The sequence below is a fragment of the Protopterus annectens genome, chromosome 1.part0 (assembly GCF_019279795.1).
Source record: "Protopterus annectens isolate FY-2018-M chromosome 1.part0, PAN1.0, whole genome shotgun sequence".
Classification (NCBI taxonomy): domain Eukaryota; kingdom Metazoa; phylum Chordata; order Ceratodontiformes; family Protopteridae; genus Protopterus; species Protopterus annectens.
The window spans coordinates 646,932,693-646,949,911 of record NC_056725.1 but is presented as its reverse complement, the minus strand read 5'-3'; the positions used below and the strand labels follow the sequence as shown (position 1 = coordinate 646,949,911).

Here is a 17,219-nt window from a genome sequence, read left to right as displayed (position 1 = left end):
ATAATGTTCCAAACTGAAAACCTACAGAAATGTATTTGAAACGCTGCTTTATTTTAAAGGTGGGAGGGGGCATGTGGATTGATATGGACTAGATGCTGTGTAAGCATCTGCCTCTCTGATGGAGTCTATGTGTGTGTGTGTGTGTGTGTGTGTGTGTGTGTGTGTGTGTGTGTGTGTGTGTGTGTGTGTGTGTGTGTGTGTGTGTGTGTGTGCGTGAGTGCAGCACCCCCTTTATGTAGCACTGCACTGTCAGTAATCAATCTACCTGGTGTAGAAATGGGACCCATAACCTTCTCCACCAAAGACAAGAGTGTTACCTGTTGCACCTCTGACACTTGCAAATCATATTAGCAAATACTGATTCTAGTAATGTTATTTTAGTAGTGAATAATAGTTATTGTTTTATCTGCTATATTCTCAGTTTCTATCTTTTCTTGTTCTTAGTCTGTCATTGGACTCAAATCAACAAATGAGGATTACTGCCTAATAATCAAGATGGAGCCAGGCAAATTCCCTAGTCCAGAGGACATTATTAATAATATGAAGAAATCTCAGGTATTCCCAGGTCATCAAGTTATTTTGTTCACTGTAGAATGGCATGATAGCAAGAGAGGCTTTAGAATTACTCAGTTGTTTAAAAAACAGACTTGACAAAAACAAGGTTTTTAATGAAACCACTAATTTGTTATGGTGTATAAATAAAAATAAGAGTATGGACTATCTGTAAAAAATATATTCACAAATATAAAAAGGACTTCTTGAGAACTAATGCTAAATGACAAACACGCACATTAAAATTCCTATGCCAAATCATTTGAAAAAAATATATATATATATATATATATATATATATATATATATATACATATATATATATATATATATATATATATATATGTGTGTGTGTGTGTCTGTGTGTGTATACATAGTGGACAAACTTCTAAAAAGTTTTTACATTACAATAGATAAGTACAATCACATGACATGCATAAAATATAATACATGTAGCATTATGGAATGATAAATTCAATAATATCATAATTTTGTTGCTCTCATTCATATATGTTCTCTCTGTCTCACCTATATAAAAGGCTTTTTGTGGTGTACATAATGCAAAATAAATCACACCCCTAGTGCTACAGTTGTAATACTTTTTTTTAAATTTGATAAAGAGTCTTTGTGTACTAAATATATGCATTTATTTTGTTTATAAATTGTTTTTACTATACTGCTGGATTTTCTTCTTTTGATTTTTGGTGTTTAACTTGATATTTACCACTATGTCATCACCGGAGATGTTCAGCAGACCTCAGGACCCAGGTAATTTAACTTCTGTGCTAGGAGACCTAACCAGTTTAATTCATTAACTAACAAAATGTATGATAACACAAACTGTGAGTACAACTGCTGATAATACTCCACAAGCTGATAATGTTCCTGGTTCCCAAGAAGAAGTTAATTATGTTAACCCGGTATTACCACAGAGCACCAATTGTGAGGAGCAAGTGTTTTCCAATGGATCTAGTATATCACCTGAAGTCACATCTTGGTTACAAATGAACATTAGTATGAATAATGTAGCAATAATGTAGTTACTGTTGTAGATCATAATACATCACAATAAAGTTGGAGAAATTTGAAAAGAAATTAAACAATTACAGATACTTACAGTTTGAAAATTCTTAGTTTCATAAATGTATTCAGGTGAAGTGAGTTCCAAAGGGTCTTGGAATGTAAAAATACCTGAAGGGGCTAAAACTGGTCCTGCATTACACTGAATCATGAACTGGTTGACTTTTTTGGAAAGTGAGGTTGAGAACATATGGCATTGTAGATTAGAGCTAATTAGAAGGAGTCAGATTATTTGTCCACTGAAATGAATAACATAAATTAATCCATTATAGAGGATTTACTTTTCAATTCATACAGGACTAAATATTTGGATCTATTTCAAAAAGTTGAATCTAGTTGTACTAATATCAAAAGTCAGAAGCAGTAGAAATTGAAAAGGGACAAATTGGAGTATGAAGCCAACAGGGCATACCATGGTTTCTCTAACTGTAAACTTATTTAGTTCATATTATACATTCATTTTAGTTATTTTACACCTAAGTGAATCGAACCACACTGGCCATTTTTTAGTAACAATGCAGTTACAGTAAAATTCAGACAATACAAACACAGAACAAAAGAAATAAAGTGCCACATTCAGGCAACTTCAAAAGAGCATCAAATAATCATTTTAAGAGTGTTAAAGCAATAAAGGATAAATACCACTATGAGTTGTTATCAAGTGTGGATCTCAGCATTAGCACTCTTCAGTTAATCTAACAGTAGATGAGCATTAGCAGTTTGCTTTTTTCTTAGTAAAAGTTATAAGTTGGCAAAAGAAGGTTGCCATCTTTGTTCACCATCTAAGTTCATTCAGAAGAGAGTTCAATATCATTGGAACTGTAATACAGAAGTCATAATGTGCTGCACTGATAGAAACATTGAAATCTGATAAACTCAGAGTTTGTTGGTAAAGTTTCACACCTATTATCCACTGTAAAGATTTACACTATTCAAGGTGAATTGTTTTGAAATGTTGGGTACTGATAAGGAAGGTGTTTTTTTATTTCTTTTTTGCTCATTGTTGGTTCTGTACCACTGCCACTGACTTCAGACTTCTTTGATATCTACCTGCTTTAAATAAGCATCCTTAAAATATCTATTAAACAACAACTAAAAGCAAGAGAATTATAAGCAGAGCATTGTTCCTCCAAATGAAGGCATTTAAAATAATATAAAATCTCAGACATCATTTAATGTCAGGTACTAGAAACAAACAGAGAAGTACACACACATCTTTTCAAGAAAAAGTAAAAAAAAAACTAGTTTTGGAGAAATATCAGGAACTGACTGAAAGATATAGACAGTTTATCAGAAAATGCTCTACCATGCCAAGAAGTTGAATAAATAAACAATCCATTCTTAGAAAGATACTAGTTATCTCTGCAAGGAAAACAAAAAATCTAAATGAAATTCTTTATTAGGAAAACTGCCTCCAGACCCTAAATGGGGTACAACTAAATTTGTGAGGCAAGTTGACCTGCAAGCTTCCATTCCCCTTACCCTTCAGTCTACATGGGTTTATCACCTAGTAGGCAGGTGAATATTATTGCTGGGGAATTATTGCCAGCTGGCATAATGGTTAAAATTGAAGCTGTGGTAAACCACAGAAGTGATAAACTGGAAGAAGAGCATGAAAGAACGAAGTTATAAAAATCAAATCTCTTGCCAACCAGTACTGTTTATTTATTTATTTATTTGTCATTTGTTAACCGGGTTAGTCTGACTGGACAGGAAAGCCCTTTTTCAGCAGAGGTCAGAGGAGAAAAGCTCCAAATATAAAAAGTAAAAACAAGACAAAAAAAAGCTTAAATAGTACAAAAAATAAATAAACAGAATAAAAACATAATATAAATACGAATGTAGAGCATAAGTATTAGTAAAAACAATTTAGATTTATGCTATATCAACAGTAAAACACTTCTGATCAGAAGGCTTGAGATTGTTACACACAAACAGAGAGTAAGAGCATAGTTAAACAGTAAGCAGTTAAAAAAACAAGTTAAAATATGACATGTAATTAATATCTACATTGTAATAAAATGTGTCTGCAGGATGAAAGACAGAAAGATGTGGACCATGTCAGAGTATTAGTAGAGAAATAGAGGAGAAGAAAAAGGATGGGGAGAAGATATGTCAGCTTAAAGGAGGGCAAGAGCATGTTTTGTGCATATAATCTTTTAGCACTTTTTTTGAAATGAAAACAATTACTGACAGCTCTTAGGTCTGGTGGTAGTTTATTCCAGGAGTAAGCAACCAAATGACTATACAGTAGATTTCCTATTTGTTTCAGTGGCTTATAAACTTCCAGGAAATGTTGGCTGGCACGATGGAGGCAGTCTTTGGGAGTATAGGGAGACATTAAGGTAGTGAGAGCAGGGCAACAGGCAGGATTAGTTAGAGTCAAGTGAGTAAGGCAAAGTTGTGGAAGTAAGAGTTGGTTGTGGACTTCAGGCCATAGAATATTTTGTAGGGTAGTACATTGGTGGGATCGATAGGGAAGGTTTGCAGCAAATCTAGCAATTTTATTGTAGGTGGATTCGACTTTAGTCATGAGGTTTGACTGTATGTTAGTGAGCATTGGTGCAGCATAGAAGAGAGTAGGTAACAGAAAATGTTGAGCCAGGGAATGTCTAGTGTCTTTAGTAGGGTATTTTTATTCCTGTATAATAGGCCCAGTTTATGGTGTTTTTTTCTGATAGTTTGTAGAGTATGGATATCAAACTTAAGCTAGTCGTCAATAACAATACCAAGGAGTTTAGTATGAATTTCGACTGAGATGGTAGTATTATTGAGAGATGTGACTGAGAAGGAGTTTTTACAATGTTCTAGAGATTTAGGGAGGAAAACAAGAAGTTTTGTTTTTTGGGATTGAATAAGAGTTCATTGCTATTTAGCCATTTTTCAACAGATAGAAGAGAATCTTGGGTGAGGGAGAGAAGGTGAGGGAGATTATCAGCACAAGATAGAATAGTAGAATCATCAGCGTACTGGATAAGACAGGAATGAGGGTAAGCTGTGAAGAGATTGTTTATAAAGATATTTAAGACAAAGGGTCCTAGTATTGATCCTTGGGGTACACCAGTATAAACAGGCAGGAAAGGAGAGGAAGCAGATAGCCATCTGAGAGGTAGCTGGTGAACCAGAGAATAGTGGAGTGTGAGAAATTAAGATTTTTAAGTTTAGATAAGAGCAAGAAGTGAGAGTGTCAAAAGCTTTAGCTAAATTGAGGAAGAGACTAGAAACGAGTTTGTTTTCATCATGAACTTTGGCAGTGGTCTGAGTGAAAGTAATGAGAGCGGTGGCAGTGCTATGATGGGGACAAAAGCTATGTTGTGTAGGTTTACGAAGGTTTTCTTGTAAAAGGTATTGGAGGATTTGTTTATGTATGCATTTTTCCATTATTTTGGAGGGAGAGAGAATTGTAATGGGGCGATAGTTTGAAAGGTCTATAGAGTTACCTCCTTTGTGAAGGGGAATAACAGAGAATTTTTTTCCATATTTTGGGTACAGTATTTTTAAGGATGGATCAATTGATATGTATAGATATGGGATAGGCAATGGCATTGGCTGCAATTTTGAGAAAGTGAGGTGGCAAGTTGTCTGCTGATATAGAGCATGACTTGTTTATTGAGAAAAGATCTTATATATGCTGCGGGGGTGGGTTTCAGAGAGAACGTTATCCCGCTCCACAAGGGAGGATCCACCTTGGATCCTGGGAACTACTGTCCCATCAGTCTGACAAGCCTGATTTGCAAGGGCATGGAACACATTATCATGGAACTTATAAACAAAGACATTGGCAACCTTCAAACACTGGACCCCACCCAGTTTGGGTTTGTGAAGAGCCGATCTTGTCTCCTGAATCTGATTGACTTCTTCAAATCAGTCTCCAGAGCTGTGGACGAGGGTAAGGCAGTCCACACAGCCTATCTGGACCTCGCTAAGGCCTTTGACACCATCCCCCACTCTGGAATCATAGATAAACTTACTAAGTTGGGCATAAATCCCTACGTCACTCGATGGGTTGCTAATTGGCTTACTGACAGAACCCAGACTGTAAAAGTAACTGACTCCAAATCCAGCTCCAGACAAGTGACAAGTGGAGTACCTCAGGGTTCAGTCCTGGGACCACTCTTGTTTGGCATCTACTTCTTTGAAGTACAGGCCAACACTAAGGGACTCTGGCTAACAAAGTTTGCAGATGATTGCAAACTGGGAGCCATTATTGAATCCCGAAATGATGTGAATATTCTACAAAAGGGCCTTACAGAAACAGATGCCTGGTGCCAGAGCCATGGGCTCAAGCTTAATGCCAAGAAATGTATAGTTATCCCCTTTGGAAAAAAACACATACCCATGAATTACCACATAGGTGGCAGGACACTAAACATCGAAAGTGTGATGAGAGACTTAGGGACACAGGTGAACAGTGGTCTCACTTTCGATAACCACATTGCCACAACAGTCAGGAAATCCTTCTATGTGGCACACCTCATCAATAAGGGATTTTCATCCAGAAAAAAGGAGGTCATTGTCCCACTGTACTCATCCCTCATTAGACCCATTATAGAGTATAATGCCCCGTTTGGTATGTACCTCACAAGACATCTGCAACAGCTGGAAAGGCCACAGAAATACCTCACAAAAAGAATCACAGGCCTAAAGCAGATGCCATATACTGACTGTCTAAAAAAACTCCAGCTATACTCTGTGGCATATCGTCTACTCAAAGGCGATCTCTGCTTAACATACAAGGCCATGTCAAACCCTGAGCTGTTGGACATGCTCCATTTAAAGAAATCCCAGTCCCTCAGAGCCACACGCTCCAGGGATCTAAACCTTGTTATCACAATGAACAAAACATGCTGGAGGGATAGGTTCCTGACCCAGAGACTCCCCATACTCTGGAATACACTGCCCATATATATCAAGCAGAGCGCCTCATTGGCCCTCTTCAAAAGGAACCTTGATGATTGGATGGGAGATAGGAAATTCACCCCAGGGATCATGTCAGTCGCCCTGCTAGACAGGGGCCCGGAGAAGTAAATATTGTGGGAAGAAATATCCAGGGAATTGTTATGGCTAGGCTTGCATAGGCCCTAGGGCTGATAGCCTAGTACCAACCTATAAACCTATAAACGTACAGGCAGCGAAGGTGGGAGTGATCTATATGCAATAAAATCGTGCTTTAGGAGTGTATGATACAGACCATATAAATACATTTTCCTACTAATTAATATTTTTTCTGTTAATGATATATAAAAAAAAACATTTCCATGTAAATGTCCATGTGCCAGAAGAACATGTGAAATAACTTTGTCATGACTAAGAATATCAGAGGACAAAATGTTTGGTGTGGTTTAGCATCATCCACTCAAAAGAAAGGGGAAATGTCCACATAATGAGTATATATGGAATTGAAGCTACAGTGCTTGCATATTTTTAAAATGCTGAATGCATTACTCCTTTACAACTGCAACAAGAAAAAAATCAATTACAAGCTGCATCTGCAATCCATTCTATATTAACTAGAAAAAATGAATGAATAAACTGCCACATACCAGTCTGAAGAAGGATGACAGTTTTATATGTGTGTGTGTGTGTGTGTGTGTGTGTGTGTGTGTGTGTGTCTGTGTCTGTGTGTGTGTGTGTGTGTGTGTGTGTGTGTGTCTGTGTGTCTGTGTGTGTGTGTATAAAATTATACTTGCAGATACATATATAGAATATAGATAGATATGTTTATAAACAAAATTTTCATATGTATTTATTAGTCATTATGAGTGTCTTATGTGCTCTAAATGTCTAAAGATAAAAAGGTAAATTATATTTTTCTAAGACCTCCTCATCTTAATGCGAGTGTATCAAACCAAAATATTATGCCTGTAATGTAACATAAGGGTTCTGAGAATTAAGTAAAACTTATTTCTAAACACAGCCAGTAGGATCTAAATCTCATTGCATGATTCTTAACAGGAAGCTTCAGGAGAAACACAGCAGCTACACTTATATTCAACGGGATCACAGGTGGTAGACCGCACTGTCCTCTGCCAAACTATTAATGTGCTATGTCAGAATGTTCCCATCTATTGGGCTCAACAGCGAAGAGGTAAGTGGAGCAGAAGACTATTGAGGCATTGGATAAGATATGCGGTATGCTAGTAGTATTTATGAATTAGGATTACAGATATAATTTTCTTAAATTGGTCAAAAACGTGAACTGTACCAGTGCCTGACTTGGACACCTGTGACTAGAAGACTTGGATTGCTTCTAAAGCCATCTAGACCTACAAAGCTGATATAAGTATTTTTTGTACTTGCTCTAACTATCTCAGTGCTGTTTAATACTTCTGTGCTGCATTTATTGATTTTTGTTGAAATTAGCACTGTTTTTCAGATTGCACTTGTTAAATAAATACCATCTGCTTTCTACTGTACTGCTCTTAGGTTGTTTTAAAAGTATTCTGACATTGCTTAACCTCCTCTGATACTGCAAAGAGCTGTTCTGAGTTTGCCAAAATATAAGTTTTGCAAAGTTTTATGTGTTTGTAGAAGTTCTCCAACATTTGAACACTTTTTCCCCATATTTGTGAACATCTCTCACAATTTGTGAATTTATTTCCAAGGATTCCTGATAGTGCAGGAGTTCTGTCTTTTGTTGCAAAACGTTTGTTACTATTTTTTGCACTCTGCAGGGAGCAGAGAGATGATTCAACCCACCCAAGTTGGGAACTGCTGGTGAAAGGCTTATTGTGTTTATCTTACTGGCCTGAGGGCTGAACTGTGTAAAAGTCTTTCATTCTGCTGATATAAAAGTCTTACATTTTTGTGAGACACTGCTCATTTATTCATTGCTTTCTTGTGTCTGACTTGGACACCTATAACTACAGTAGTTGGATTTCTTCTAAAACCATAGGGATCTACAAAGCTAATAGAAGTTGTTTTTTTTTTTGTTTGTTTTTTTTTGCTGTTGCTCTGTCCCAGTGCTATTTTTCACTTCTGTACTGCATTTATTGATTTGGTTGGAATTTTCACTGTTTTTCAGCCTCCTACAGGGAAGTAAATAATGTGGGAAGAAATAGCCAGGGAATTGTTATGGCTAGGCTTGTATAGGCCCTAGGGCTGATAACCTAGTACCAACCTATGAACCTATTTGTTAAAGTGATGCCATCTGTTTGTACTGAACTGCTCTTTGGTTGTTTTAACAGTATTCTGATATTTCCTAATTTCCTCTGATACTGCAAAAGTTGTTCTGAGTTGGACAAAGTTTTTCTATGTTTGTAGTTCTACTATATTTGCACATTTTTTTCTGTATTTGTGAACATTTCCCAGGGTTTGTGACCTTATTTCCAAGGATTCCTGATCATGCAGGAGTTCTGCCTTTTGTTGTAAAGCATGTATTACTATGCTTGAGCTCAAAACCAGTTTATTTTACATTAAGAGGGTTTTTGCACTCTGATGGGAACAGATCCTGCTGGTATAAAAGCTTTGCATTTGTATATTGGTCAAACTGGTTACCCCTGCCTTGTATAAAAGCAAACCTCTCCAGTTTAAAATCATCTATACGAAAAGCTCTCCATAGTCTCCCGCTTTTCATAGCTGCTTGAAGAGCTGAGGACAGCAGCACAGCAGGTTATCTAATAGTATACCATTAAACAGTTTACCTTTAAAACCATGAATCACAGTGGTTCGAGTACTCATATGAGCAACTCAGAACCACAAAACTGAAAATTTTGACAGCCCTTAATGTTCGAAAAACAGCAAATCGAAAAGCAAATTTGCTGTTTTTCGAACATTAATGTCGAATAAAAAAAAAAACAAAGTGTAAAGCAGGGGGGAAAGCCCCCTGCACCCCCTACTTTATTATTCTAGCTCCGAGATCACACTACAGTGGGGAAAGAACCATTTCCCGATCCCCACTATAGTGTAATTCACTCCAGAATATCGAATGTGCAATGAACGAATCTCACTGTGCATTCACTCATTGCACATTCGAACCTTTTTCCATTCAGCATTTGCAAACTTTGCAGACTGCCTTTCGGAAATGTTCTGTTCGCCCTTGTGCAATACGCACATTTAAAGGTAAACCTATTAAACACAATTACTTAGATGTTAAAGTGAATCCCCCCTACTCCTTCCCCGTCTACTAAGGATCTGATATGATGGACAGATGCTTCCCTATCATCTTTTTTCTAGCCTGGTGGATATGGGCATCTAGAGGCAGTGTAGTAACTGCCTCATGTTCACTGACAATTATTTAATTTTAGAACAGACAAAGTGTGTGAGAGATGTAGATACACAATTACATTGGTGCAAAGCTTTCAAATGCACAAATGAAAAATGCAAACCAGGTTGTTAGCTTTACACCCAAAACACTCACTACCAACACTAAGGAACAAACACATAGATCCACATATGCAGAAGTATTTATGTGTAATCTACCAAAAAAAACAAGTAATCTCCATGCTATCCCTGAAGTCTCAAAACAACCCACTAAACAAGTGTAGTGGGTCCAGAAACAAAACAGTGTAAGAAACTTCTCTTGTGTGGAAGATTTTCACTGTGTGGAAGATTTTCAATGTGGAAGATTTTCATCTTCATCAGCAATCAGAATCATACAGTGATTAATTAGAGATATATGGACTGAAAATCTTCCACACAGAGAAGTTTTTACACTGTTTTATGTGTAATCTACCCAAACCTCCAAGACCTCCTAAAAGCATCTCTCAGTGGCCCTGTGTACATTAAAAAAGACAGCACCTCATACAACACATAACTCTGAAAATCATAGTAGCCCCACTTCCAAGCCCATAAGGCAACACACCATACAGCCAACCATTCTAGTTTTTGGGGATAAAATTGTAAGATTGCTAAAGAAGGAGAACATCACAGTGAGCTGTCGGTCTGGAGCCAGGATCCACCAGCTCACACATGCACTTAGGTCGTTAAACCACAAGTACCAGTATGACATGGTCATAGTCCATGTGGGAGTAAATGACCTAAGATGTACCTCACTGGACTATATGAAGAGAGAGGTGATGGAGCTCACTGAGTATGTGTCCCAGGTGAGTATGAATCTAGCCTTGATTGGCATCCTGCCTTCACCAATGATGATGTCACAGTGCCAGCAAAAAACAATTGTCTTCAACAACTGGCTTAGGTTCTAGTGTCTCAACAAGGGGATTCAATATCTGTCAACCTGGGGAAACATGACTGACAAACCAGAGATGGTTTACACTTGTCACCACCTGGCTTTCAGATGCTGGTCAAAACTTTATCTATCTTCATAGTGCCTTTTTATAGGCTGTGCCAAGTTGTTAGACCCTCCAACATAACAAAAATCACTCACAACTACCTAAAGGTACTGCTGCTCAATGTTAGGTGTTAAAATAAAAACTGCACTGCCTGTAAGCACTCCTCACCCTGGAGAATGCAGACATATATACAGTCACAGAAACATGGTTCAGAATCACAGAAAGCATCCCGGCTATCAAAGGCTACAATGCCTTTCATACATTTCAGTCTCTCTTTCAGCTCAGGATAAAACAAAAGGAGGAGGTGTCTCGGTGTTCATAAAGGACAAGTATACTACTAGACTAGTCCAACAACATGATTCGCTTGAGCTGCTCCATGCCCAACCACAGATGCAACTCCCTATCATATCTTTGCTAGCTAGAGATCCCCTAACATGAGTCTGGAAAACCATACTTCCTGCCTAAACCTACTGGAATCTCTTAACATTCAGCCTAACACCATATTTATTGGGTGACTTCAACTACCCTCTATAAATTATGAGACTTACATGGCCCGTAATTCACTTATTCAGAGGTTTTTGGACTTCATCAGTGCAAACACCCTGGAGCAACTAGTTAGCTCCAAACTAGAGATATAACTATCTTAGACCTTGTACTCAAAAGCATGGGGGGTGCTGCTCCCTCCTCTGCACTAACTCCTCCCTGGTAATATCTGACCACAAAATGATCTCCTTTAGTGCTAAACTAACCTAGAACTCCCATCCAAATTCAAATCTCTTAAGAACTTTGCTAAGGCCAATTACTTCAAAGTAAGTGACAGCTTAGTAAAGTTCAAAGCCCCTTTGAATTCAGATGACACTGAGGACTACTCTGAACTGTAAACAAAAGCATTGTACAACCACATTCATAGCTGCTTATAGGAGGCAGTACCTGTCTGAGTCAAACCTATGATTACTGGCAAAAATAAACCACCCTGGTGGAGCTCTAAGAAAAAACATCCTCTCCAAAGCCAAGAAGGAAAAGAAACTCACCAGTCTAAGCAAACAAATTAGAGAGCTTGTCAAATCTGCCAAAGCAAACTATGAGGCAAAGATACCCTCCCAGGTGAAAGATAACCATAAGACTTTTTTAATTATGTTCATAACCTCAGGGGAAATGCTGAGCAATATGCCGAGGTAATCATGAATGACAACACTTACACCCAGATTGAAACTATAGAAAACTGCTGGACAACAAGTTCAGTTCAAACTTTGCCCCTCCATCACCCCCTACCACACCTAAAGAAATACCCACAGCCATCATTACAAGGGAAAAGGTCCCTAATGTGCTTGCTAAAGCAAAAAACACAGCCTCCATGAGTCCCAACAACATTCCAGAATGCTTCTTAAATAGCTCAAAACAGAATCTATCAGGGCCACTAGAAAACCTCTTTAACCACAGTCTCTGGACAGGCTTTGTCCCAGAGGAATGAAGGAACTGTAACAGTCATCTCTATGCACAAAAAGGGCCCATCAATTAACCCAGGGAACTACATACCCATAAGCTTGACCAGTCTTATCTGCAATGCCATGGACAGAATTACCATGGACCTGATCAGTAACAACACAGGAACTCTCCAAAAACTGGACCATACTCAATTTGGCTATGTCAAAAGAGGTCTTCCCTGCTCAGTCTGGTGAACTTTTTCAAAAAAGTCACCAGGGCCATGGATGAGACTAAAATGGTACACACTGCTTATCTAAACCTGGTCAAAGCTTTTGACACAGTACTTTACACTGGGGTCATACATAAACTTACTGCACTAGGCATAAACCCTACATCATCAGCTGGATAGCCAGCTGGCTCATTTGCAGAACACATGATGTCCAGATAGGTGAATCCACTTCCAGTAAGAAATCTGGTACTAGCAGTATCCCACAAGGCTCAGTGTTGGGACCCCTCCTGTTTGGTATATACTTCTCTGAAGTGAAGGCCAATGTTGGGTGCCTCTGGCTCACCAAGTTTGCTGATAACTGTAAGCTGAGAGCAATCGCTAAATCCCCAAATGATGTTGACATCCTACAAACAGGCCTACAAATGACAAATGACTGGTGCCAAAACCATGGTCTAAGACTACATGCTAAAAAATGCCATTTAGTAGTTCAGATATCCCTGCAAATTTTATTATTGATAGCAAACCCCTTAAAGTAGACCCAGTGGTGAGGGACCTAGGAACATAGATAGCTAGTAACCTGACCAGCAGGTAGCTATAGCAGTGAGGAAATCCTTCTGTGTGGCTTAACTTATAAGTAAAGACATGGCATTAAGTTCAAAGAAAGTCATAGTGCCATTGTACTCAGCCCTCATCAGGCCCATAATCGAGTACAGGTGCTTACACCAATTGGATCAGCCCCAGAGGTTTCTCACTAAAAAATACAAAGTGTTAAGACACATGTCTTATGCAGACCGACTCAAGGCCTTATCCCTTTACTCCATCTCATATTGTTTATTGAGAGGGGAATTATGCCTGACCTATAAGGCATTCTCTGATCCAGCTGTGATGAAAATCTTACATATTTGCAACAAAAATTATACAGGGTTACACTTTCCATGGACCTGAACCTTATTTGTGACTCTAACAGAACTTGCTGGAGAGACAGATTCATATCACAAAGGCTACCTTGTCTATCAAATAACCTTTCCATCTTTGTAAAACAAAGCCTTTCCCTCTCCGTCTTTAAAAATAGTTTGGATAAATGGATGGGGAACTGCAAATTCACTACTGAGGTACTATCTATGTTCCTTATGGACAGAGGCAGTCCGTAAAATGACTCAGGGCTCCAACACCTAAAGACACATTACCCTGATACTACCCCATGGGAATTAAGATACAGAAAATGTCATATCCTGGGTATTATTGGCTAATCTTATAAAAACTTTTGAGCCATTAGCCTAGTAATCACCTATGAACCAGTATAAGAGTTTGTTAATCACGTCACACAGATTTAATGTCTCATTATATTAATATGTAATTATCTATATCTCTATATCTGTGTGTATATACATATACTACATACACACACATGCACACACACACACACACACACACACTCACATATGTATATATATATATATATATATATATATATATATATATATATATATATATATATATATATATATATTAGACTGCAGTACATTAAGTCATGGCACATATTTATCATGTACCATGATTTCTGGTAAATTTTGTCACTGGTTGCAGTGGTCAATTTATGTTATGGTCAGACTGCAGCAGTCCAGCTGTAATATAATTGCTGTAGTTCAGTTAGTATATTTAATTTCTTGGGTGTGGGGGCAGAGCCTCTATATTGAAGGGTGTGGAGGTGAAGCCTGAAAGTAGTAAGCAGGAACTTAGTTCCTCATATAAAATGTCATCTAAAGGAATACCTGGGAAAGTGCAGTGAGAACCCAGTTAGGGCTAATCTGTGAACTGTACACATGAAAGAACTTGTTTTTGCGGAACTGAAAGATGGGCCTGGGAAAGGTCTGCAGCCTTAAAATTTAAAAGTTTAACCAATTTTGTGTCATTCACTGAATAACTAATAAACTAGTTTGCTAAAATAATTGACTTATGCACAATTATATACATATCAGTAAACCTGAAAATGTGATTACAGTTTTCAGTTATACATAATTGTATTTTTCATTTTGTCTTTTGTAGATGTGGGACGTGCAGGAGTCAATGTGACACTAAACATCGATTTTGGCTCTGTAAAAGTTACTGTCATTTTTTCTTTTTAAGAAGATTCACTGCAACAAACTAACATTATACATCCAACTGATAGGGCTGAATTAATTATTTCTTAAAAATGATTACTATAATAATTATATTCTGAAAATGCTATTTGGAATGACTAGCTTAATCTTCATCTTTGCAGACCCTTATGATTATAAGTATGAAATAAATATTACTTCTAATAAATGCATAATTTGAATATTTTCTTCATTTTTGTTCTTCTGCTATTACCAGTTTTCTGTATCTACCCATCCGTTTTTGTCATAGTGTTATGTTTGATATGTATAATACTTTGTTCAAAAGATGTAGGGAGCAAAGTCTGTGATGAGTGCCAGAGCTACAAATCATTAAACACATCCCCTACTTTTAAATGCATATCTAACATTAGCTCTATGCATATTTTATTTATCCATTAATTATTTTTTTCTCATTCATTTTAATGGATGCAGCATTTTACACTTTTCTGCAGTATGGCTATATCCATTTCATGTTCTTAGTGAAAAGGACTTACCACATAAGGGTATAAACTTACCTAAGTGGGTGTTTTTGCCATTTTTATTGTTTGGAGATGTATTTGCCAGGCAATCTGTCAGTGTGTGAGCCTGTGTGTATGTGCACATGCTCGTGTGTGTGTGTGTGGGGGGGGGGGTATTTTTACTGGTTTCCCCTTGGTTAGGTTGAAGAGTTGACAGGAGTGGGGGGAGGGCTGGCATAATGGTTACTGTAGTGTTACCTCACAGACATAATATACAGGGTTTGATTCTCAATTCTGAGGGAAAATAGCTACACTTAAAAATAGCCCCAAATACAGATAGCCTAGTACTTAGCTATGATAATCAGGTACCATTTCCCCTTTCTTGATTATTTTATGTTATGGTGACTTGACTTTCCTAACTTTGTTTACGATTATTTATTTATTTAACATGTTATTTAACATTTGTTTACCGGGAAAGTCCGACTTGGAATGAAGCCAATTTTCAGCGGAAACCCAGGGAGAAATGCTCCAGACGCATGTCTTTGGAACGTGGGAGGAAACCGGAGTACCCGGAGGAAACCCACAGGAATGCAGGAAGGACATGCAGACTCCGCACAGAAGGCACACCAGCCAAAAATTGAACTGGAGAACCTCTTGCTGTGAAGCAACAATACTACCACTGCACCACTGCACCATCCAAACATATTTTTTAAGTTTATATTTTTATTTATTATGTTAACCTGGGTAGAGCAGTTGTCTCTTTGTACAATTTACTGGTTGAGCCTGGCATTACAAAACAGGGAGTAACAATATAATATAAACTTCAAAAATATTGCACAATAAGCATATAACATTATAAATTATATAAACAGGTTAGAGATTATGCTGATAGGCTTGTTTCTTAGCATTCTAACTTTTTCACATAAGTGTAAATATAGACTCATGTTATGCACAATATTTACATATTTAAAAAGTCATACTGAGGAAACATATATGGTGTCAGGAGTACTTGAAGGCAGAGAAATGGAAATGAGTGAAAAAAGGGCAGTGATCAGAGGAGATGGTTGGAGAAGACTGTCAGAGATGGGGTGAGAGAAAAAGGTCAGGAGGAGGAAGACTAGACTAAGTAATTTGAGGTACAAGTAAAAATTATGATAATAAATAGTAAAATAATAGATTAGATTACAGTACAATAAAGAAATGCTTTGATATAAAAGTAACATTCTCCTGTGGTACCATTTACATTTTACATCTTTATAAAGGCATTGTTTAAGATGATGACAGAATGTCTGAAACGATTTACATGCCTTTAAATTAGTGAGTAGGAATTCCCAGACCTTGAAGGTCAGTATGAGTGTTACTAGGTTAGGGTGCATAGGGTGATTAATCTTAAAATTATAATAAGTGGATACTATTTTGGTCAACCTGCTGGAAAATCAGGCAAAAGATTCAAGATTAATTATTTTTAACCTAGAGAAGCTAGAAAAAATATTGATCTGTTTAATGGAAAGCCACTTTTCTGAGAAAAGGAACAGAGGTTTTCTCTGTGATGAATCTGCAGATATTAAAATATGATTGTAAACTGCAGTTTATGTTGCTTCATTCAGCCTGTGAGGTGTTTCATTATGGTTTTGTAACTGTGGAATTTGCTTATTTAACTACAGGTATTTTCTCCCAGATAGGGAATGCAGGTGGGTGGCCTTGCCCCCTACTAAAACATTATGTTATAGTGGGACATTCTGTTTAGTGGTGCTGTGTCAGTCAATTGCAACTAATCACTTCATTTTTGGGTGCTTTGTTTAGTGGTCCTTAGTGAGCTATTTCAAATGCTTCTGAGTGTGTTTGAAATTTCAGTCAATGAAGGAGAGAGATTCTGGTTTGTAATGATGTATGATGAATTATTTAAGAATAAGGCTGGATAGTGGGATTGGGTTCTTGCTCTGGAACCATCTGTATAAAGGATTGCAATTATATTTTCTGCTCTGGGGATCAGAAGAGTACATATACATGTGTCATCTGGTTGTGAGGAAGATGACTTCTCAGTGAATTTAAAGATTGGAACCAAAACTGGTATAAGAAGATTGCTATCATGGTCATCATGTTT

General features: G+C 37.4%; 1 protein-coding gene across 3 annotated transcripts in view; it reads left to right on the top strand.

Moving 5' to 3' along the window:
• LOC122793744 (pulmonary surfactant-associated protein C-like) overlaps positions 1 to 14,830 on the top strand; it is a 138,529-nt gene extending 123,699 nt beyond the window's left edge. For all 3 annotated transcript variants that reach the window (XM_044061958.1, XM_044061954.1, XM_044061947.1), the window contains 3 exons: positions 445 to 555; positions 7,588 to 7,720; positions 14,566 to 14,830. In XM_044061958.1, the coding sequence (XP_043917893.1) occupies positions 445 to 555; positions 7,588 to 7,720; positions 14,566 to 14,645 (324 nt within the window). In that variant the 3' untranslated portion in view covers positions 14,646 to 14,830. The remainder of the gene's footprint in view (positions 1 to 444; positions 556 to 7,587; positions 7,721 to 14,565) is intronic.
• The last annotated feature ends 2,389 nt before the right edge of the window (positions 14,831 to 17,219 follow it).